At 35.9% G+C, this 25,542-nt stretch overlaps 1 protein-coding gene and 1 pseudogene across 2 annotated transcripts in view; one reads left to right on the forward strand and one right to left on the reverse strand.

The window, feature by feature from the left end:
• Lnpep (leucyl and cystinyl aminopeptidase) overlaps positions 1-25,542 on the reverse strand; it is a 98,952-nt gene that overhangs the window by 21,207 nt on the left and 52,203 nt on the right. For both annotated transcript variants that reach the window (XM_006975937.4, XM_006975936.4), the window contains exons 3-11: positions 23,082-23,220; positions 21,758-21,889; positions 16,607-16,727; positions 15,813-15,967; positions 13,165-13,278; positions 11,656-11,787; positions 4,409-4,540; positions 2,253-2,413; positions 1,949-2,037 (exon numbers count right to left, since the gene is read on the reverse strand). In XM_006975937.4, coding sequence (XP_006975999.1) covers positions 1,949-2,037; positions 2,253-2,413; positions 4,409-4,540; positions 11,656-11,787; positions 13,165-13,278; positions 15,813-15,967; positions 16,607-16,727; positions 21,758-21,889; positions 23,082-23,220 — 1,175 coding nt within the window. The remainder of the gene's footprint in view (positions 1-1,948; positions 2,038-2,252; positions 2,414-4,408; positions 4,541-11,655; positions 11,788-13,164; positions 13,279-15,812; positions 15,968-16,606; positions 16,728-21,757; positions 21,890-23,081; positions 23,221-25,542) is intronic.
• Positions 24,706-25,219, forward strand: LOC143268939 (large ribosomal subunit protein uL23 pseudogene; annotated as a pseudogene).

A 25,542-nucleotide genomic window follows, 5' to 3' on the forward strand; every position in this document is an offset into this window, starting at 1 on the left:
TGAGACTGTTATGTAGCTACTGTGACTTTTGTACAGCGTGTGGCAAAGCTGCAATGAAATGGCACATTTATATATTGAAGCTGACAGCTTCCACTGATATCATATAACACAGAAGATATTTTAATCTTTTCAGTACCTAATCACAAAAGGTAATAATCTTCAATTTTGAGAAGCACTGATAAAAAGGAAAAAAAAAGACAAAATGGGGGGGGGGAATCTTAACATCTAATATTTTTATTAGGGAATATTTTTAATAAAGACAATGATGAATAATGGGTATAAAAAATGAAAGACTGTCAGTTACCATATATATGCTTTTAAAGGCAAGATATGGAAATCATGTGTATATGATTTCAAGTAAAAAATTTAAAAATGATAAGAAAGCACAAGAGAACTTATGATAGCATTAGAAGACTGTTTCCATAGTCTATGTAACGTGGATACACTTGCCTTAAAGGTTCTTTAGTAAGGCCACTAGTAATGTTGTCTAACATGGACTTAGCACATGCCAGATATTACTTAAGGTGCTCTATATAAATAAACTCTAAAAATCCTTATCACAACCCTATTTTAGAGTAAGCTCAGAGCCAAATACCTCATCTAAAATCCAGTTAAGTGGCAAATGGGAGAGCCATGGCGTGAACCAGGCAATTGGGCTTCATTGAGCTATCAAAAATGTAGATTTGAAAACAGACCCAAATCTAATCAAGAACTTTCCCTTTTTCATAAATCTAAAGTATTCATGGCTGATTCTCACAGAACCCAACGGTCTTATGTTCTTTTGGGATGTAAATATAAAGAATATATGAGTAGGTATCACAGATGTATTTCACAAATGGTCAGAAATTATACTTCAGTAGTTTTATGGGTAAACATATACAGACTAATTGTGCCTTGTCTGAAAAGCCTGGGACCAGAAGTATTTCAAATCTGGGAGCATTGTATATTTTCTACCATTTGTACAGATTTTACTAGTAGAACATTCTTAACCTGGAAATCTGAAACCATTTTTGATCTAAAATTAGGAAATATTTTGAATGTTGTAATAAAACTCAATTAGGGATACTCAGCCTGTATCATTGATTTATTAGCTTCTTGTTCTATTTTTCATTAACAAAAAAATACACGTTTTGTGGGATAATCTTTTTGTACACTGTGAAGATGTGTCTCTGCTATGGCATCTTCTGATTGGTTTAATAAAGAGCTGAATGTCCAATAGCTAGGCAGGAGAGGAAATGCAGGACTTCTAGGGAGAGAGAGAAACTGCGGGGAAGGGGAGAATCTGAGAGCCAGAAAATTTGCCAGGAGACACAGAGGAAATTGGACATACTTTACTGAAGAGAGGTAATGAGCCATGTGGCAGGGCATAGATTAATATAAACAGGTTAATTTAAGTTTTAAGAGCTAGTTGGTTACAAGCCTAAGCTAAGGCTAAGCTTTCATAATTAATAAGAAGTCTCAGTGTCATTATTTGGGAGCTGGCGGTCAAAAGAAAGTCCAGCTACATATATGTCTACAGGATATGTTGCAATAAGCACTTATTATAAATCTAGGTCATAAATCAACCTTTATTATGCATATAAATAATCTATAAAATGCTTGTTAAAATGCACTGGCCCATGCTAGCCCTTGAAAGTAGATAATGACACTTTAAGCAAGTGCTCTGGTTCTTTTACTTATTTTAAAACATAAAATATTTATCCAGGACCTAAAAATAAAACACTGCCAAGATATTCTCTACAATTTCTTAGTCTTATTTCTTACAACTAAAAGCCAATTCTATAGATATAAAGAGTCAGTCTTATTGTATCAAATGTTAATTATTTATGACACTAGATTAGAGAATGTACACACTGGAAAATGCAATCTATTATTTGCCCTATGGTCAAATTTTTAAAATTACATTATTAGTAATTTTTTATCAGAAAGGTATTAACTATTGTCATACCTGACTTCTTGTCCAGTAGTGAAACTGATCGATATTCTGAATAGTTTCTTCCATCAGTGACATAGGATATTGGAATATGCCAAAGGTAGCTGCAGAAGTAAAACATTGGAGAGTTAGTTCTCTTCCTAATATTTCAGTTAGTTATTCAGGACTTGGTGGTTTGTGACAGCAACCGAAAGTTTCCAAACTTCTTCTAGAGGGAAAGACCTCATCAGGTTTCACAAGAATGATGGTTATAAAATATCTAAAACCCTTATACCTGAAGGTGGAAATGACATGGGCTGGGAAGAAGGAAGGATGATACCTGGCATCCGGAGCCTGAATTTCTGCTTGCATGCTTAGAAAAAATCTTTCTTGTTGTAGAAGGAGCTGGGTCCCCTTCCTCTGGACAGTCACCAATGGGAATCCTTTCTGTAGGGTCCAGGTTTTCATCATTTTCTTTACATCTAGTGTTTTGTTTGTGACCTAGTCAATTAAGAATAATTAATTTTGCTTAATGATAAAATTAGTTTTAAAGTTTTAGTTTAATTTGCCTGTGCCTTTTCCTCTTTCCCTAATGTACACCATGAAGATCACACAGAATTGATGCTGAGTTGAGTTTACATTTTTCATCAAGCAAGTAAAACAAACTAGCTTGGAATATAAGTGAGTGTTACATAAGGCATGAGCAGTACCATTCTGAAAAGCAGCAGGTATGCTACCAACCAGTAGAGTTTAACATTAATTCTATGGATTCACAGAAGATGTAAGTGCACTTTCAAGCCACAGCATTACCACTTCAAAGATACAACTAGTGAGAAGTATTATAGGATGGAAGCATTGCAATTCAATCCTGAGAAGCAGCAAGTCCATACTCCTCTTTATTCTCCTACTCTGCTTTTTCAGTGTCTGTCTTTTAAAGACCCAGTCTTGGGGGAGAGCTAGAAAGTTCAGTCAGTGGAAGCTGCAGAAAACTCTAGTCCCTTAACCAAGTCTCTTAGCGAATGACAGTAAACTCTTTGATGATCATAGATCTTATTTCCCCAAAATACATTAACTTTTCTATAAAATCTAAAATCTGATGTCTCATGTTTTAGACCCTCTAAGGCTCACTACATCCAAGACATCAGGTATCAATGATCAAGAAGTGGTTTACAAAAAATGGTCTCTTTAAAGCATGAAGATTATTAAATTTATGATTCAGCTTACTTTTCTCGATTACACATAGATGTAAATTCAAGCCACCACAACATCATAAAACCTGCATTATTACATCATTAAGGAAAGCTCTTCTATATGGCTGCTTAAAATACGAAAGTATGGAACAATGTTCCCCAATTTCATAGAGGTATTAATCTTATCTTTCTTATGGCTCTGACCTATTTATTTCAGGACCAGAGGCTGGGAAGAAAAGCAAAGTATTTTGATAAGTTTAAAGAAGAGATTAATGTACAAGTTTAATATAGAGGTTGAAAAAATGAGAATAATCTTAGGAACTAGGTTGGGATGGGACATCATTATTTGTAGTGAGTGATATGTTCCAAATGTCATAGTATGTATGAATGGGAACCAAGTACTGATCACTCTCAACTGAAATGCCAACATGATTGGGGAAATAATAATACAGAAGCAAGTGTTAGGTAATAAGAATTAATTCCTTCTCTCAAACAGAACTTAGTAGGGAAGTTCTATCTTCTGGGCAAAAGGTTAATCCTGGAAATACCACCATTCAGAGTGGGCAAAGCAAGAGTAAAGGAGATACATCCAAAGCAAGGGCTCCTGGCTCAGCACCCAGACGACTCCGAAACTACATGTGATGTCTTCCTGCATGGATGTGGTTTTCTGAGGCAAATGACAAGAACTTTTATCAGATTCTCAGATATATCTGTGATCTTGAAGAACACAAAGAACCACCAATTTAGATCAGAATAATAAACCCAGAAACCTATGAGGATTGTGCAGCCAACATAGGTGTATAGCTAGGTTCACACACTGCTCTGAAGAATAACTTTTATCTAATTACACTGCTTGTTAGACAATGGAAGTGTAACAAAATTCAAAGAGACAAACAACTCAAGGGCAGTATGTAACTCAGGGTAGTCATTTTGTGATATATCATCTACTGAGAGAGATCTGGGCCCCCCAAATCAAGAGATTCATAAAGCTCCATATAGTACCATTAACTGAAGGTAGAAAAACTAGAAAAGATATAGGAAAATAAGTTTTTGCAAAAAAAATCAAGTATCAAAAATATGTAGTATTCATTAATATTGAGAAGAAAAGATTTCCTTATCCAACCAACAAAGGGAATGGCGATTATGGTACATAATTATGGCTACCCATGGCCAGATCGCTTTTTTTTTTTGCAACAATAAACAGTATTTCTTAAATAACTATCATTGGTACCATTTATATGTGTGAAAGATATCAGCAGAGGACCTTAAAGTTCATAGACAGGATTGAATTATCCAGGCTACTTACCTCATTAAAGCTGTCCCAGAGATCATCATTTTGAATGGATGCATAACTGTGATTGTGCAGGTAAAGAATGATAGCATGCTGAAACACATCTTCACTAAGGTAAGTTTTCAGCATCAACAAGAGAGAAGCTCCCTGTCCAAAAATTGAGAAAAAGAGGAGAAAATAACAGATTATTGCAGGCCACAGAATCAAGAATCTAAGATTGAAAGTGAATTATTTCTAAAACATGTGATTTAATATATACAACATAATAATAATACATTATTAGTCTTGTTTGCATAGATGTAGACCATGTTCAAATACAATTATTTAAAGATATAAACATTAAGAAAGGGAGTCAGATTCCTATGCACACTAAATCTACCATGAGCCATTCTTTGTGGCCTATCAGTGTATTTTGCTATTATCATGTCAGTATTAAAATGGTCAACATTTGTGTATTTTTAATAGGAACACATGACAAATCCATGGCATTTCTTCTCACACCTCCAATGCTTAAAGTGCAAGCTGCATCCATGTATATGTACTGAGAAAGACACAATTAGTTAGCAGAGCTTTCAAGATCTCTCTGCTGGTAGTAATTACATTCTAATTTTAGTCTCCCATGCTACAGAAATAATCAGGATCTTTTTTCTTCTGAACAATGCCTATACTAATGAATGTACAGAGAAACAAAAACTGATTCCATAACTGTACTTGCAAGTATTCAGGCAATACTATACCCCCTCACACAAGTTACCTTTCCAACCAGGAAGCAACTACCTGTTTGGTGTCTTTTCTGAATTGAGAGAGAAGTCACATTGCCCTATTAGAAATTGATATTATTTTCTATATCTGGTATGTGTTTATTTCTTCTTCTATACTGAAGGCTAGCTAAGTGAATAATTCAAAGATGCAACTACAGAAAATAGTGCCTACTACAATGCCTAGCAGCAGACATTAAACAGTGTTGGAATGAATTTCACTTGTGATAAAAATGTAGCACTATCAAGTCATCAAGATTAATTACAGATAAATTTAATAGCTATTCCACTTAGTTTTCACTCTGTAGCTATATTTATTCTATAAATATAAGCATTTTTATTCTCACTAGTCCCTTCTTTTTTCCTACATGAACTTTCTCCTCTATACTAAATTATTCCCATTAAAAAACACACACAGCTAAACATTCATATAATTGACTCTCTACCTTTCCTTAACTTCATGCCTCTTCTAGTTATCATACTAGTTCTTCTAATTTGTACTAAAATTTTACAGTCATCCCCATTTGCTCTCTTCCCATGTTCTTTTTTTTTTAACTACAGACTAACCATTACTCTACTAGCAATATCAAAACCAAGGACACTGGTGAATTTTCTGGTGTCAGATCATTCTCACTTCTCACTTACCTTATCAATAATGCACTGATAGCAGTTAATATGACTGATTTCCCACTCCTGTTTAAAAGTCTTTATGCATCCAGCCTTGGGATAGTGTTCCTAATTTTACCTCTAATTCAATGCTATAGTCGTGTCTTTTTTTACTGAATCTTATCTTCCCAATGACTAAAGTTTGGTGTGCCCTGCCATTGGCTCTTTAGACTCTTGAGCCTCTATTTTTTTTGTTTTGTTTTGTTTGGTTTGTTTTTTTCGAGACAGGGTTTCTCTGTGTAACTTTGTGCCTTTCCTGGAACTCACTCTGTAGCCCAGGCTGGCCTTGAACTCAGAGATTCACCTGGCTCTGCCTCCCGAGTGCTGGGATTAAAGGCGTGCACCACCACTGCCTATCGAGCTTCTAATTTTTGCCACCTAAATTTGTTTTCTAGTTGTTCTCAAATCTAAGGGATCTAACCCCCTGGTTTATATATTTAATTAGATTTTACTTCTGAATTCCATCCAGACTTATATTCAACTGTTGTAGAATTTTATTTTAAGGTGTGTTACATTTATTTATGCTGTAGAACATTTGTTTAATGATGCAAATATGTGTTGCATTCTTTTATGTTCCATTTGTTTAACTGTGAAGCTGTGTTACTGTGCCTGTGTAAAACACCTGATGGTCTAAGAGCTGAACAGTTAACAAGGCAAGAGAAAAGACAGGCGGGGCTGGCAGGCAGAGAGGACAGAAAGAGAAATCTGGGAGGAAAGAAGAGCAAGAGAACAAGGAGAGGAGGGCACCGAGGCCAGGCATCCAGCCATCCAGCCATCCATGGAGTAAGAATTATTGTACAATTACAGAAGAAAAGGGGAAAGCCCAAATGCAAAAGGTAGATGGGCCAATTTAGCTAATTTAAAGTTAAGAAAAGCTGGCAAGAAACAAGCCAAGCTAAGGCCAAGCATTTATAATTAGGAACAAGCCTCCATGTGTGACTTCTTTGGGAACTTGGTGGTGGGCCCCACAAAGAGCCAAAAGAGTCAAAGAGCAAAAACAACCAACAACACTCAACTACCTACTTGGTATCTCCACTTGTATGTTTAATATACATCTCATACTAAACAGTTCAGTTTTTTCTTTGTCCAATTCTACTCATCCAGCAGTCTTCTCCATTTCAGTAAATGACAATTCTAATTTCTAATTGGTGAGAGAAAACTTTTTATTATTACGTGTGTGTTTGTGTTTGTGTGTGTGTGTGTGTGTGTGTGTGTGTGTGTGTGTAAATGTGAAGGCCAGAGGACAGCATTCAGGAATTTATATTTGACTCCACTCATACATTCTACATATAATCTATCAGCAAATGCTACTAGATTTTTTTTTTTGTAACACATTCAAGGTCCAACCATATCTCATATCTCATTACAATCATAGTCCATCCATGACAATTACCTAATCAGTCATCATGACTTCATGTGATGTTAAACATGGGGCATAATTTTTAAAACAGTAAGAAATATCATGATACTTCTCTGATTAAATGTCCTTTTTCATCTAGAATAAAAGGCCCTTAATATATATTATACTTCACAATAATTTCGCTTAATAATTCTGTTGACTCCATCTACTAGTTTTCCATTGCTTATTCTATTTCAAATACCCTGCTACTACATTACGCTTGAGCATGAAAAGCAATCTGTCATCTTAAGCTGTGTGGAACTTTCTAACACCAGTTCCAGGTAAGATGCAGCACTAAAAGGACTCACAAAACTCAGCTGATAGGCACACTCACAATTATAATCTATTACAATGAAAACATTCAAGGCAAAATCATCTGAGTAGTAGTTACATGGGTGAAGTCTAAAGGAAGCCTGTGGTGATATATTGTATACACTAATAAACTTGTCTGAGGATCAGAGGACAGAGCCAGCCACTATATTAGACACAGAGGTCAGGCAGTGGTAGCACACACCCTTAATCCTATCACTCGGGAGGCAGAGATCCATCCGGATCTCTGTAAGGTCAAGGCCATACTGGACACAGAGCCAGGCAGTGGTGGCACACATCTTTAATCCCAGTACTGGGAAGCACTCATGCCTCTAACCCCAGGAAGTGACATGGCTGGGCAGAGAAAGGTATATAAAGCATGAGGAAACAGGAACTAAGGCAGTTCAGCTGAGACCCTTTCAGGTGAGAACTTAGAGGATTTCAGTCAGAGGATTTGTGAAGTTGGTGAGGTAATAGGTGGTGGCTGTGGCTTGCTCTGCTTCTCTAATCTTGAAACTTTCACCCCAATATCTGGCTCAGGGTTTTTATTATAAGACGACTTAGAAATTCAAACAGAAGCTAGGCATCCATCTTCCTGAGCCCTCTCCTAGTAGATAGGATGTACTTCTTTCCTTTAGCAAGCTGTGATAATGTATGAAACACTGTTAACCAGGGGCACTGTTTAAAGAAATTCAACATCCAAACTTCAATTTTGTTGTTGTTGCTGTCTAGAATTAAAGGGTTGGCATAGAAGTACTTTCTGATTTGCATATATCCAAATTCCTGAGCTCCCAAGGAATAGAAGACATTTAGCGTAACTACATTTTTGGTATAGCTTAGGTAGAGTGTGGGAGCCCGTTCTCGGGTTCCTCGTGGCTTTACCCAGCAGGTCCGCATAGAGAATGATTAGGACCATGGGCCTGAGAGCAGGTGTCTGAGATAGTCTGCACTTGGCTGTGCTGGGGGAGGAGGTCTTTTGCTTCACCCCTTGGCGTCTTTATAAAAACCCTGGTGCAGAGACAGTCGGGGGCTGTTGGAATAGGTTCCAGGCCCTCTCGAGGCTATCCTTTATTTTCTATCTGTTTATCTCCGCAAGATTCTCCGCAATAAATCCTTCTATCTAATATTTCCTGCTGCTCACACTCAAGAAAACTCTGGGGAGCTGTAGGGTTGGTGGGTAAACGCCCCACAGTAGAGTAAATAATTTTCATCAACATTACAAACTGCCCCCAAACCTGGACTGCCAAATACCAGCTAAGGAAAGAATAGCCTTTTAAGTAGGCTACCAAAGGCCAGTTGTTCTAATACTGTGACATTAACTCTTTTCTGCAAACAAGGTCTATACTTTAATTAGTTCTCCCCAGGAGCCCATAAGCTTCATTCTCAAATGGGTTACAAATATTCCCTCCCTACTTGTGGCCTTCCCCAACTATGCTATGTCAAATCGCATTTTTTTTTTTGTTATTCTCATTTCTCTTCTTTATCTCATATAGCACCTATTAATTATTTTATTTATCTAATATCTGCCTCTACATTTGAACCATGAACTGGATACTCCAAAGAAACATTGTCCACTTGGTCTCTTGAAGAATCTCCAGTAGCACATGGTACTTTCAAAACTGGCTAATGAACGAAACCTCACAAGGCAACGTGTGTCAGTGGCTTGGTGACTATGAAGAACAATGGAATATATTTGTCAAACACACTTCCCCAGACATTTGTTTCTTCTTGCACAAAATATTAAAATTATTCTGTGTTCTATTTTTCTCAGTGATGTGTGATACTGGCCAAATTTCCAACTGAAAAATATGTAGTTACCATATTGTTGGGGATTAAGTATGCGACTGATCTCATGATCAGAAGGTATGAATTCTGGTTTTAGAAGATTGGTGTCAGAGCAGTTATAACATGTCTTGGAATAACAACTTTATTTAACCTCTGTATAGCAATAGAAACACATGTTTTAAACTTTTCCTTACTGACCACTCAAGTATGGGCTTTAAAAATCACTATAGTAAAAAACTGGAATACAGTAGTTTCATTATCCACAGGGGATAATTTCCAAAACTCCTAGTGCATGCCAGATACCACAAAGCACAAAACTTTACATATGCTATGATTTCCCCTACATACAATACAATTTAATCTATGAATTAGGTAATACAATATTAATAATTCCTAATAATAAGATAAATAATTGTAAACAATAACTGTAATAAGTCATGTGAATATAGTCTTTTTCAAAATATCTTATTAGTAAAGATATTAGCTAGACAGACCTATAATTTTTCTTTTCTTATAAGGTTAAGAACTTTGACCTAGTCACTTAAAAAAACTACTTCATACCTTTGCTTTGGTAATAAGACAAGTCTTGTGCATTAGGGATCATTAAATGAATAAAATAAGAGATACTTGACCATAGCCCTAATTGAGTCAGTTAATCTGATAATTGAGATGGTACTTAGTAGTGAACAGGTGGGAGGCATACACAACATGAGCTTTTCCCATAACTCAGAATGACATGTAGTTTAAAATTTATGAATTGCTTATTATTGCACCTTTCCTTTTAATATTTTTCATAAGATGGTTAATAATAGGTAACTGATGCCACAGAAAGTAAAACTACAGATAAAGGGAAACTAGTGTATATATTTTTAGACCAAATTAAACTCCCGATTTCTTGTTAAAAGTACTATAATTTCCTTCCTTCCTGATGAAGGCTTGAATCTGGAAAACACTGCCTTTATCTGACTTACCCAGTTACCAAGTCCTTCAAGTTCAAAAACTCACCTTATTTTTAGATCTATTTTCTTCTCATTGTTATGACCACTCATTTCAGACACCCACCACTGCATGTCTGATGTTCAGTGCCATGCCCTATTTTTTGTTCTCTCCCTACTGGAATCTACTTATAAACTGAATCAATTTCAGTTTTCTAAATATCAAGTTTAATCAAATCAATATTATATTTAAAAACACCTAGATTTCTTATGACATTTAGGACCTCCTGCAGCTGAGGCTCATGCTTCCTTTCTTACCTTCCTAACTCACTCTGGCCCCATCTCTGCATAAGTGTCCCTGCCCCGGCTGCCATCAACACTCCTGGTTCTTCTCTGCAGAGAATACTATTCCATCTATGTCCTACCCTGTGCTCTTAGAGGTATTTCAAACCTTATTTTTCTTCAGAGTATCTCTTCAGCATGCATAAATTCTCTGTACTAGTTCAGCATATACAACTTCTCTTACTCTTCCACATGTATTTACCGCCCAATTTTGAGCTTTTTGATAATATGGGTACTATTCTCACATGTTCAATGTGTTTTCTTCTAGCACAGGGATTTACTAGCCAAGTAATATGACAACCAAACATAAAGGGCTAATCAGGGAAACTAAATAAGTAAATAAATGGCTAAACTAAATAAATAAATAAATAAATAAATAAATAAGTGGCTAATCAGTTTTAACACCGCTCTCTGAGTAACACTGACAGCACACTTCCTCTGTTCTCCAATCTGCTCAGATTCCAACAGAGCTTCTACTTCCATCCACAAACCTGGTTTTATGTTTCACAACCTGAAGGGTAATAGTAATTGTCAATTATTAAAATAAATTTTTGCTTAATTATTTTGGTGATCTTGATTCTAGAAAATATCTCAACTCTGAGGACCTTCTTTTCTCAGGATACATTCTACTTGTAGATCAACAGAGAAAACTAACTTTGAAAGATGAATTCTTACAGGATCTGCTTCACTAGTCACAGTGACTAAGAGGGAGACAGAGAAAGAAATATTCACAAAAGTTAAGACGAAAATTTAAACAGACTTACATCTTTAAAATTTAAACAGTTTAAACTTTAATAGGATACCCAAAAGCAGTATTTATTCAATCTTTAATACGAATTCGGCTTTTTGCTGACTTATAAAGTGAGTTTTAGTCCATTAAAAAGTATATTTCTTAGCTGGATGGTGGTGGTGCATGCTTTTAATCACAGCACTTAGGAGGCAGAGGTTGGCGGATTGCTGAGATCACAGCCAGCCTAGTCTACTGAGAGAGTTCTAGGATAGTCAAGGATACACAGAGAAACCCTGTCTCAAAACAAACAAATCACATTTCTTTGTGCACAGTAATACCTTAAAATAGGAAAGAGAATCAAACATCTCTTCTATTTGTTCTGAAGACTGAACAGATGATGATATTGGATGGGATGAATTCAAGGAATCTTTCCTCATGGTTTTAAATCGAGCATCTAAGAAGTCTTCGTACTAGCAAAAAAATAAAGCAGTAGGAAGTCATGACCAGTATAAAGGCAATTATAGCATTTATATAAATTATGCAAATTGCTACAAAATGAAAAAACCTGGGTTCACTAAATTTTAGCATATAAACTACTGAAAATACAGTATATGAATATTCCATAAATTTAAAACTGAACTTAGAATTGAGGGACATGAGAATTAGCATTTCCAAAAGAAGACTATAACTGTAGAATTAAGATATACAACTAACAAAAGCAAATTTCCAAATCTGAATATCCAAGATAAATATTCAATGAAGATTAAAGTATATTTTTAAAAGTTGAAACTTAGGACAGAAACTTGGTGCTTACCTTGAGTTTCTGTTAAAATAATATGCAATTCTTAGTTAAGGTTATTTTAAATAAAGTACAAATCAGTCTGAAAGCATAGAAAGAGCTCAGCCAAGAGTCCCCCTAGAATGTATATTAGAATTTTAAGCATTCTGGGCACCCCCAAGTGGTGAAACTGTGTATTTCATTGCTTAATTAAGTAGTACACATGATTTAAACTACCTACTTAGTATTCCAACTAAAAATTACTTGCAATTTTAATCAAGCCCTATATACAGAAATGTTAAACTTGAACTTCTCAAGAGTATTACTGCAAGTACCTGAATAATGTCCGTAAGGAGTCTAACACCAAGTCACAGAATTTTAGGGTTGAAAACATTTCTATGTGGGAGGTTTTCCTACAGTTTGAGGGGCCCAAGTTTCGTGATTCCTCTCTGCTGCCCAATAATGCTTGAATTATTTCAGCAATATCTGCCAAATTATGGCTTACTATGAACAGCTGTGAGTACAGGAAATATCTCCAAACTCTAATGACACAACTCACAACATAATGCCTCTCTATAACAGGATGGTATTCAAGACTTTGAAACAGTATGACATGTCGTTTGTATACAGCAAGGAAGACTAATTGACTAATAGCAACTTATATGTTGTTTAAAAACTGTTGAAAGAATGCACTCAGTGACAATATAAAAAGCAGTATTGACAGCAGTCTTCATTTCATTTCTCTTAACACAGATTTTTAAGTTTTTTTTAACAAAACAAATTTTCCAACTTTAAATTCCTTCAAACAGAAGAACTATATTTATTTTTAAAAATGTAGCAGTTAAACTATTCATCCTAAAGTAAAAAATATGATCATACATAACTATTTCAATGTTCAATGAACTACATCAATAAAGAGTGCGATTTTAATTGTAAAATCTCCAGAATTATAGATTTTGCTATAGCTTTCTAAAAAATTTTCATTACCTCAAATGCATAGAAAATATACGGTAAATATAACTCATAACCTCAATATTCCTGCCTCAGGATAAAGAAACCCAGTACTTACACTGTTGAGCTCTTTGAATATTTTTTCCACAGAGAAATACTCCATGAAAGTCGCAAAGCCTTCATTTAGCCACAGGTCATTCCACCACTGCATTGTAACCAGATTACCAAACCACTGCAGGAAAGACAAGCGAGTAACCAGCATCTAGACATGCATATTCCCAGGAATTTCTTAATTGGATTAACTATCAGGCTAATTACAGATAATCAAATTAAAATGTCTTAAAATAAACTATATCCAGAGCAATTAAAGACTTATTAAAATGATACAAACTGTATCAAAAAATAAAGGTCTTATTTATTTATTTATTAAAATCAAGATTTTAAAAGTTGTATAAACTTATTTTAGTAGTAAAATAAAAATGTAAACATTTTACCTTAGCTGAATGGGAAAAGCAGGAAAGACTGTGAATATATTTAGTAATTAAAATATGTATGAATTTTTTACATAAAATATACATCAGATTATATAGATAATGACAATTTTAAGCTGTTTCATTAAAGTGAGATTTCTTAGATAATGAAATTATCTGATCTAATACCAAGTTAGTAAGGTTATTTTCATATATATATGAAAATATACATATATACACAATTATTCATAACAACTAAAGATTTTCCTATTGTCAGAGGGTCTGGATTTCATGTTTCTCCTCCATTATCTGAGTTCAAGACACATGATTCACACAAGATTCAAGTAACATTCCTATAGAAAGCTGTTGTACAAGCACACACACACAAAAAAAATCAGAGAAATCTTTAAATGTTTTCTTATACATGGTAGTAAAAAGAAGGCAAAAGGTAAGAGACCCTCCTAGGTCTCTTTTGGGTATGGAAAGATGGCTCAGCAGTTAGCACTTGCCCTGCAATCCTAAGGATCTGAGTTTGGATCTCAGCACCCATGTAATAAGCTACCATGTAATTCTCCACAAACGGTGGCAATTCTAGCTCTAGGGAGGTACAAACAGGCAAACCACTGGGGTTTGTGGGCTCCCAACCTCACTAAATGTGAGTTCTAGGTTTAGAAAGAGACCCTGCCTCAGACAGGTAGAGAGTAATAAGAGGGCACCTGATGCACCTCCATATGTGCTCTCACATAGACAGAACACACACAGACATACACACACACTCAGGCACACAGACACACACACTCAGGCACACACACACACAAACTTCTTTTTAAAATACTTCAATATAAAGTGGTTATAGGGTATACAAATTTGTCAATGTGTACTGGGGTTTATTTCACATCAGCAGCAAAAATTAAGGTTATTACTACAATAAAACAAAATTACTTTTGAGAGTTCAATCATTTCTTTTTCTAAGATACTATCTTAAAAATCTGTTTAACAGGAAGATGAGTGATAAGCCCTAAACAAAAGAAAAAAAATAAGAAATAGTCTAGTGGTAATGAGTGGTCTCAGAAATAACAGGATTAAATCTTCCAGCCTATTTACAGCAGTAAATATATGCTTCATTTATCAGCTTGCCAAGAAGTTTTTACAAGGGTCACAGAGTCATCAACAGATGATGTTTGAGACCGAGTTAACTGGCCACAGCACTTTCTAGTCTTCCTTCATGTATTGCCACTTCAGTTTCCCAAACCACACCCTACACTGAAAAGCATCTCATATTTAGGGCACAACAGAGATAATATTTTGGGAATGGGGATATATATGGACAATTCTTTTCTTTTTTTTTTTTTTTTTTTTTTTTTTTTTTTTTGGTTTTTTTTTTTTTTCGAGACAGGGTTTCTCTGTGTAGCTTTGCGCCTTTCCTGGAGCTCACTTGGTAGCCCAGGCTGGCCTCGAACTCACAAAGATCCGCCTGGCTCTGCCTCCCGAGTGCTGGGATTAAAGGCGTGCGCCACCACGCCCGGCTCTTTTTTAATCTTATACAAAGAATTCCTTCACTCTATATGGGGAGAGCTCCTTCTCCCACATTAATAGAGAACCTAGTTCTAGCAGGAAATAGAAAAAGAAATTTCGTCCTAACAACTGTGATTCAAGAATTGTTAGTAAGGAGTTGTGTATGAGCCCCACAGCTATGATCTGGTACTTAAGAGTTGAGGCAGGAAAAATGTGAGCTACACAGTAAAAAGGTTTTGTCTTAATAAAGAAGATGGTGTAACTGAGGGAAAAAGTTCTATCCTACAAGGTTACACTGAGCAGCTGGCAGTTGCCAGATGTGATGCAGATATGTATTATTAAGGGAAAAATTATATTCCAGGGTTGGAGAATTGAGATCAGTGGTAAAATACTGTCTAACAAACACAAAGTTCTGGGCTTGGTCCCAGCACTGGGGTAATAAAAAAGATAATCTGAGGACACAGTTATTCTTCAAGATTACCATTTACTAGCTGTGTACATTTAAACAAGTCATTTCTTAGAGCTGAATTTCAGTTTCTATACCTGTAAAATTGGATTACCACTCACCTTAGGACATTTGTGAGATGAGATAATAGATGTGAAAATGACTTAAATATGAAGCTCTAACATATTATTTTCCCTTAATCATTAAGTTTGTGTTTAAAAAGCATATTTTTATATAATAACAACACTAAAACCACAGAATAGTAATATGCTTAATATTATACAGGTGCTTATTAAAACTCCAGGGCTTTAGATGTAATGCCCTGGTTGGTAATACCTGATGTGCCAGCTCATGAGCAATGATTTTAGTAACCAATTTTCTATCTGCTACTGAAGAACTGGCATTGTCATATAGAAGAGTCTCTTCTCGGAATGTAATCAGACCCCAATTTTCCATTGCTCCCGCTTCAAAGTCAGGAATGGCCACCAAATCTGGACAACATGAAAGAAGAGATCAACTTCTCATCTACGGAACTCCCTAAGTCAAGATACTTTACCAAGTAAAGACAGTGAGATCTTCCATGATCTTTAACACACAGAATCTTCATTTTCCTAGATCTACTGCACCTGGTTGTCAGCTAGCTGAGGAAGACCTGATCAAATCCTTTTATGATCAACAATTCCACTGTCCCCCAACAAAGAAAAAAATAGCCATGACAATGAATCAGATTAGAGTAAGCAAGACAAAGCCCAGGTCAAATCCCACTACGTCCTTCAGAAGCAGCATCACACTGAACAGAACTTCAATCTTCTTACTTTCATGGGCTCCTGGTATGTACTTTTTATTATTTGAATCAGAAATTTCTTGGAAGTTAGTCCAACTCCAGATGGAGCCCTAAGCATATTCCTACAACTCCATAAACTTTTAAGTTATATAAGTTATTTAAAGTTCAAGTTCAGAAAACTTAGAGATTGTAAATAATCTTAACAAATACAATTTTTACAGCATTAACAATGTTTCTTGTTTTTTTAAAAAATAATTTTGGCAAAAGCTTCTTTTAAAAAGGCATTTGTAAAGCAAATCTTCATTATAAATTGCAATAAAAATAAAAACTTCTATTAAATTCTTACCCAATTTCTTAAGTGGGTATTGAATTTCAAAGTAATTTTGATAAAACTCAAGGAGCTTTACAGTTGTGTCCAAGGCATGGTGAACTTGACCAATCTTTTCTGGTACAGCATATATTGAAACCTAAAGAGAAACATAATCCATGATGTAAAGACAGGTAAAATTAAAATGCTATGGCACTCAGCTGCCCACTATTAGGACCAGCAAGTTCAAGAAGTGCATACTATATGAGATCTTTTCAAATAGAAACTCTTGCTTATAATTCTTTCAGCCACACAGAACAAATCAGCTGTATCCATACTTGCACAAAAGAATTACCTACTGTTTTAATTTTTTTAAAGTTTTACTAATATCTCAAATAAACTACTGTGGTATATCTCAGAGCAAATAATAAGCACTATCCTATCTAATTTTACATTCTTGTACTCCTATGACATAGAAATGCTCTTATTTATGAACATGAAGACGATGTGTTATCTGCAGCCCAAAACTAAGGTGTTAATCCTTTTGGTACCTATTACTATGCCTGTACTCCAGTAGGCACTAAATACACATTAGTAAACAAATCATGGATCATGTAATATAAAAAAAAAAAATCGTATCATTATATACTCTCACTATGATTCAGGTCTCACCTTGACCATTCACTTCAGGATACACACTCAGGAAAAAAGCACATATAAAAAAGCACACAGGTTGTGTAAATACCTATGCTTTCTACCTATCATTTGGTAGATAAATTCCTAGTTTAAGGATATATGATAGGATTATAAAAGAAACTGAAATTTGACCAAGGGATGCAATTATTCTCAATCCTAGAATAAAATTAAGAGAAAGGGTAATTTGGATATTTTTCTTTCTTTTTACTTTTTCTTCTCCTTAAAAGAATATGTGCAACCTCAGCCTGGTCTAGAGAGTGAATTCCAGGACAGCCAAGGCTACACAGAGAAACCCTGTCTCAAACAAATCAAAACACAAAAACAACAACAAAAACAAAACCACGGGCTTTTAACTTCTTAATACACATACATAATGTGTTCATTATATTTATATCAATCTTATTCTAATAAATAATAAAACAGTAGAAAATAAGCAAAGTGAAAAATATGTCTCAGTAGAAATATTTTTTGCCATTTTATGATCTGAAGGATTTAAAATATGGCCCCATGCATATTAGGCTAGCATTCCATCACTGAGCTATTTCCCAAGGCCGCTTTCTACTTTTTATTTGGACACAGGGTCTCATTAAGTTCTCCAGGCTCAGTCTTGAACTCATTTTGTAGCTCAGGCATGTCTTGAATCTGTGATCCTCCTGCCTCAGCATCCTGAGTAGGTGGGATTACAGGTCTTCACTACCATGCATATAAGGGGAAAAAATGCCTTAAACAACATTTTGGGTTGGGTAAGAGAACATTGATTACTACCGTATGGTAGTTTAGGGTACAGCTCTGTGGTACAGGAGGAAGTTAGCAAGCCTAAGGCTCTGGGTTGAAACTTAATAAAAAAAGATTAAAGAAAAAAAAAGGAAAGAAAACAAACAAACAAATATCTTAGTCATGGTCAAATGAAAGTCTACTGGTAACTAGGCCTTAATAACTATAGCCTAAATTTTTTCTTGCCATCTACTGCTAGGACCATTTAAGAGATTTCTGTAACTACAGCTATGAAAATCCCTTACTCAGAGCAAAAGGTTCTTTACGACTGAAAAATAGAGGATTTGGTAGGTTTAACCTGTCTGTGCCTTAGAGGAATAAAAACAAAAACTAGCTAACAAAAGCAGGACCAAACCTTATCACGCCCATGAGAAGTAATAACATGGCCTGTAGGATCTAAAGGACACACTGGCCTTCCAAAACAGGTTAACTGAACACATTACAGAAAACATGAATTCCTAACATAAAGAATATACTGAGTCCTATCCTAATGACTGATTAGATGAACTAGAAGGGAATGATATCAAATGTGCAAAGTGTACCAAGATGATTGAAAGACATTTGGGATATGTCCTGGCTAGTTTAATGTTAACTTGACACAAGCTAGAGTCTTCTAAAAGGAGGGAAACTTGATTGAGAAAATGCTGCCATAAGATCCAGCTGTAGCTGGGCGGTGGTGACACATGCCTTTAACCCTAGCACTCGGGAGGCAGAGCCAGGAGGTTCTTTGTGAGTTCGAGGCCAGCCTGGTCTACAGAGTGAGATCCAGGAAAGGCGCAAAGCTACACAGAGAAACCCTGTCTCAAAAAAACCAGAAAAAAAAAAAAAAAAAAAGATCCAGATGTAAGGTATTTTCTTAATTAGTGATTGATGGGGGGAGGGCCCAGCCCACAGTGAGTGGTGTTATCCCCAGGTTCTATAATAAAAGCAGGCTGAGCAAAGCCCATAGACACAAACTAGTAAGCAGCATCCCTCCATGGCTTCTGCATCAGCTTCTATTTCCAGGATCTTCCCTGTTTGAGTTTCTGTCCTGACTTCCTTCAGTGATAGACAGTGCTGTGGAAGTGTAAACCAAATAAACCCTTTCGTCTCCAGGTTTCTTTGGTCATGGTGTTTCATCACAGCAACAGTAACCCTAACTAAGACAAGATATAAATTATTTTAGAAACAAAACCATGTTTGTGAATAAATTAAAATTATAGCTATATTGATAATACTGTTGAGGTCTCTAATTAAATGCTACATGTCAGACGCAGTACTCATATCTAACTGATTAAACTAATTCTATCAACTAGCCCATCTATAACAAAAACAAAAGCAGGAAGAAAGGAAACAAAACAGTACAAAAAAGACTCTAGAGAAGCAGGAAGCAGTATTTTTCACATCTGGCCTGCAATTTTTTAGGTAATTCTAACATTCTTAAGAAGAAAAAAAATCATTTTTTTCACACCAAATGAATCTTTCACTTTCTACTAAAAACAGATAAGTTTAAGGAATAAAAACCGAAATACAAAAGGTAAAAAAAAAAATTGGTGGGAGGAGTGTTACTGGTATTGAACCTAGGGCTTGGCTAATGTCCCTAAATCCTGTTTTTCCTTTGAGGGTTGGACATTACAGCAGATTTTAGTAATAAACAGGGCATACATAGTAATCTACAGTTATTGATTAAAATTCAGTTTAGTAGTATAATTCTACCTCTTTATTCCTGAATCTTGTTAAACAGACCTATAATATAAAATAGAAGCTGGATTTCAACATCTTAGAATAACAAAAATTCTTCACCTACCTTCCAAGTTTTGGACTTCTGATTGCAACACCTACACAAGTTACTGATGTCAGCACTATATAGTGGTGGAGAGTAAAACTCTCTCCACTTGCACCTAGGTCAGTCACTTAACCTTTCTGAGACACTCTCTCATCAGAGATATGGGGCTAATGTTGTGGCCATCTTTATTTCATAAAATAAAATGTTTATAAATGAGTTCCTAGCACAGTTGCTAACACAAAGTATGTCCTATCCATTTCCTAATAAAAAAGGAGAAAAATGGTAAAACTATTGTTTAATTCATGCTGCTAAAAAAAAAAAACATATTTACTACTAGGCAGTACAAAAACTGAGATTACATCTCTTGGTATGCAAAAGATTAAATAATACAGTTACATATGGAAAAAGAGAATGTGTATTCTATCTATGCATATGTATATATGCATATATAATACATATATACATGTAAATGGAATTTCTTTTCTGTGTGTGTCTGTATATATTACAGTCCTGAAAAAATGAAGTGTAGAGGGGATTAGAATTCAGTCTCTTCAAGAGATCAGAGCTAGTGATTATGAAAGAGCGATTCCATACCAAAGACATATTCTTGTTAAACTGTGCTGCCACCCAATACAGATGAATATAAAAGCCTCTGCCCACCACCCAAAAAAAGCTATGTGAAACACTTTTCTTGAACTTTCTTTCCAACACCAAGCACACATGAGGATGGATTATGTGTGATAATGAATTATGACACTAGGAGTGATGGAAGAATTCACTCTAGAACAACTGAAAACATAGCTGAGCTTGTAAAGAAAGGTCTAAATATCAAAATGATGAATTTTAATGTAATCCTACAGACAATAACAAGCTAGCATGGCAGATGGGGAGCAGGTTTGGAAAGGTAAGTAAAGAGAAAGTAAGTACTTAAAAAAATAACTTCTCTATCATCAGTGTTTCTATCTCTACTATAAAATAAAAGTTCAAACCAAACAACTATTTATACATGGATATTAATGACAAAAAACAAAAAAGTCTTATTAAAACACAAATTATGAGAAAATGGAAATAAACCAGGCCCTTAAATTAAACAATCTTACACATAAACTCAAGCAGAACTTGCTTTTTTCTTCTGGTTTTGAAGACTGAAACTAGAGTCCTTCACATGCTTAGAAACACTGCTGATCTTAGCCCAGCACCTAAAATTTTTTTAAAAGAGTATTCATCTCATTTTTACAGCTAATTTAATATGATAATCAAAAGCCACACAAACTACTCTAACTCAAAGTATGGCAAGCAGAGACTCATACATTTTATTTTATTTTAAACCTAAAGAGCAATATAAGGCTACTGACCATCATATTCTACAGCACAGTTCTAGAAATATTGGTATATTGTGTTATCTTACTATGATTCTATTCCAAAATAGAACACTTGAAAACTATTGACTTTCAGGTATTAAATGAATAGCAGTAAATAAGAGTTAAGTGTTGTGGGATATTTGATCACTCTGTGACATCCTGAGACTGAGTTAATAAAGTAACCTTGAATGAGGGGGTGGAGCCAGCGACTAGTTGACAAGAACTAGTCAAGAGTATATGGAGGGACCCAGGATGCAATAGAGGCACAGGAAGGAATAAGGAGGGACTTGGAGATTCCAAGGCTTGTTATACTTCCTTTTTGGTCTAGGAAGTGTGGAGAGAAGGTCAGCTAGTCACTCCTCTGCTACTTCTTTGGTCTATCAGGTTTTCACCCCAATATCTGACTCCCAAGTCTTTATTGCTAATAGAACAACTTAGATAAACACAACAGTTAAGTAAGAATAGCATTTCTGTTATAAAATATCAGAATCTGATCTAAAAGCTTGTCTTCATAAGGCAACTACCAAGAACCATTAAAGAATTCTACTTAGCTTACTACAAATAGGCTTTCAGACAATTAGTACACCAACATACCAGGGTTCCATTTACATCCTGACTCAGGTTTCTCATCTCCCCTACAATGAAAGCAACCAGGTATGTGCTCATTTTCACACTTTCAGAAAACTCATCTTGAATAAGTCCTTCTTCTGTACGGACCGATGACTTCTATAGCCAAAGGGGAAAAAAAAGATAACAGTTCTGTAATTAAAGCAATGACAAATATACTAAGAAACTAAAAATGCATGTAGATAATAATTGCATATTTTAATCTTTCAGCACAAATTTCTAGAAAGCAGAACCCCTTGTTTCAGTTTCTTTTACTACCCTTGATCAAGAGGACACACTGAATACAATGAGAACCCCAATAGGGCTCTCAATATATTTAAATTACAGGGAGCAGTGGCTATTGTCTCTCCATTTAAAAACTGTAGCAAAATGCAAATCCTTACCCCACCCCACAACCTTAGGATAACTGACTTCAAGAAGGAACTGTAGCTAAGATATCTTCTAACATGATCTAGTGTTCCTTGGAGGACCCCCAGGAAAACTTAGTGGAATCAAATGTGTTAGGCCACTAGAGAAGTCTGCAACAGATTAAAGGTGGAGAAATGCCAGCAACTCTCAGGATTTCCCAACCATGAATCAGGCTATGCTTTGGGTTATTAGATAAGTAGGTGCCCACCTCTTTAAGAGACTGATTAGGGTGAAGAGTTTGGCTATGAGTAGGGTTATGACAATAAATGATCATGCTGTCTACTGTCTATGGGGGTAAACTGTATTACCTGATGGCTGTGGCTATTTCTTGTCCCTAGCTACACAGGTTCTAGGAAGCATCACATAAACCGCACAAGGCCATTCAGGTAGACACAAAAGGAACCCCAAGTTCTGTTTAGCATAAAACCCCTCTGTTTGGTGTTATCCCTACTACCTCCCATGCAACTAACACTCAAGAAAGAGGCTACTGTATTTGTTGTCCATTTCCACATGACAACAATCCAAGTTTCATTTGCCAAAACACCAAGAATAATCACAATTCCACACTCTCAACACTGCTTAGAAAAGCAAATTCATTATGTCTTGAGTAGTTTACTGGGTTTTGTACTAGTTCATAGTGTTAGTATTTGTGCAACTGTAGAGCAAGAAAAAACTTCACACCTCCTCTCCATGCATTCTAAATCCTGTAGGGTCTTTTCCTTCCTCACGTGTTCCTTGAGCTGACAAATTTTTCCATTTTTATTTAACTATTTCAGTAATATATACATATGTGAATCTAAATATTCCTACCAACAGTACAGTAAAAAGGAATCCAACTGTTCTCAGAGATCCATCCAAAGATTTTACCTTCATGTCACAGTACCTTAGGCATATTGGATAACGCAGTGTGATGCTCATTCCTTGTAATCTTGATGACAAATGTGGCTTTAAATCCTGGTTCATCAAAACAGGGAAAAGCAGATCTTGCTGCCAGAGGTTCAAACTGAGTTGCTGCAAAGTACCTAAAAACAAATACAAATTCAATATAATAGTTACTGTCTACTAGACAAGGCACCCTGCCAAGTACTAGGGATATGAAGACAAATACAATTCCAGGCTTGAAGCAATTAAGTAAGAAAGACAGAAGTCTAAAGTGGAGAGAATCTTCTAACAGGCTTCAGATCATATCCTAACAGTGGAAGCACATTAGTAGGATCAAACAGCCTAAAACAAATTCTGCTGGAGTTGAAGACACTGGAGAAACTAGTACACAATCTGAATCGGTCCTTGAACACCAAGAATACTTGATAAAGTACAGAAGGGGAAAACAAACAAACAAACCAAAAACAAAGACAAATAAACAAAAAAACCACTTGAGAAAGAAAATAGCATACGGAAAGAAGGCAGTATGTATCTCTAAGCTGGGGCAGCTGCTGAGTGTGGTGGGATTCACAACGGTAGCTTCTTGAGTTTTCAACATGAAGTTCATAGGGATGATTGTCATTAATTGCTACTAAACATCTGGGTTTGCAATACTGAATCTCAAATTTACAACATTAACTTTCATGAAAATATAAAAGCAGTTGTTCTTTAACAGTATTCTGCTTTCCTTTTTAATTTCAGAGATAAACAAAAAGGATGTTCTCCTTTCTACACCACAATAGCAGCAGTTAAGACTATAATACATACAAAGAAACTGAATTAAAGGTCATGTGAAAAGTACAAAAAGAAACAAGGGCTAATGGTAGATTTTTAATCAAGGAAGAAAGCTGATCATCATGTGGAAGATGTATCAGGGCTAGTGCACCTCTCTTGTACCAGCTTAAATACCATTCATAGGCACTTTGGTCATGGTACCCTCTGTTCCTAGGTCCTTAGACTCCACTTTTAGAGGACAAGCAGAAAAGAGAAAACTAGATTTGGGGGTCTACACTTATTAGCCATATAACTGTTATGTTTGTAACCTATATCTCAGTGTTTTTATCTTATATATTATGATTGAGACAGGATTCCCTGCATCAAGCCCAGAGTTTTGTCAGAATCCAGTAAAACTTTACAATAAAACAAAACATTTGTATACTACATAAGTGATTCTATATAGATGCATACTACTAATACTAGGAAACTACAACTCCTTCCCACACTTAAAATCATTTTGTCTTTCCTGACAAGGATGGGCCCAGAAAAGGCAGAATGAACTTCATGATAACCATGCCATTTCTAACTGCCAACATTCTTACATAGTAAAAGGAACAGGATAAAGTCTCATTATATCCCTGTTACTCACATTAGAGGACCTATTTATGGATAAAAGTTACATCATAATGATCTTCCCTTTGTTTGAGACAGTTTTTTGTATTTTTTTTTTTTTTTTTTTAGACAGGGTTTCTCTGAGTAGCCCTGGCCATCCTAGAACTCATTCTGTAGACCAGGCTGGTCTCAATCTCACAGAGATCACCTGCCTCTGCCTTCCATGCTGGGATTAAAAGGGTGAGCCACGAACGAGAATACGCAATCCTTTTCGCCAAGATGGCAACGAAAGCGAAGAAGGAAGCTCCTGCCCCTCCCAAAGCCGAAGCCAAAGCGAAGGCCTTGAAAGCCAAAAAGGCAGTGCTGAAAGGCGTCCACAGCCACAAAAGAAGATCTGCACATCACCCACGTTCCAGCGGCCCAAGACCCTGCGGCTCAGGAAGCAGCCTAAATATCCTCAAAAGAGCACGCCCAGCAGAAACAAGCTTGACCTCTATGCCATCATCAAATTCCCCCTGACCAGCCAAGAAAAAGATAGAAGACAACACCACACTTGTGTCCATTGTGGATGTCATGGCCAACAAGCACCAGATCAAACAGGCTGTGAAGAAACTCTATGACATTGATGTGGCCAAAGTCAGCACTCTCATAAGGCCTCATGGAGAGAAGCAGGTGTATGTTCGGTTGCCTCCTGACTATGATGCTCTGGATGTTGCCAACAAAATTGGGATCATCTAAACTGAGTCCAGCCGGCTAATTCTAAATATACTTTTCCACCACAAATAAATAGATAGATAGATAGATAGATAGATAGATAGATAGATAGATAGATAGATAGATAGATAGATAGACAGACAGACAGATAGATAGATAGATAGATAGATAAAAAGGGTGAGCCACTACCCCCCAGTTGAGACAGGATCTTAAATAGCCCAAATTGGCCTCATATTCACTATGTGTACATACACATGTTCTCTCTCTCTCTCTCTCTCTCTCTCTCTCTCTCTCTCTCTCTCTCTCTCTCTCTCTCTCTCTCTCTCACACACACACACACACACACACACATCTTGAACTTCTGATCCTCCTACCTCGAC

The sequence above is a fragment of the Peromyscus maniculatus genome, chromosome 16 (assembly GCF_049852395.1).
Source record: "Peromyscus maniculatus bairdii isolate BWxNUB_F1_BW_parent chromosome 16, HU_Pman_BW_mat_3.1, whole genome shotgun sequence".
Lineage (NCBI taxonomy): Eukaryota > Metazoa > Chordata > Mammalia > Rodentia > Cricetidae > Peromyscus > Peromyscus maniculatus.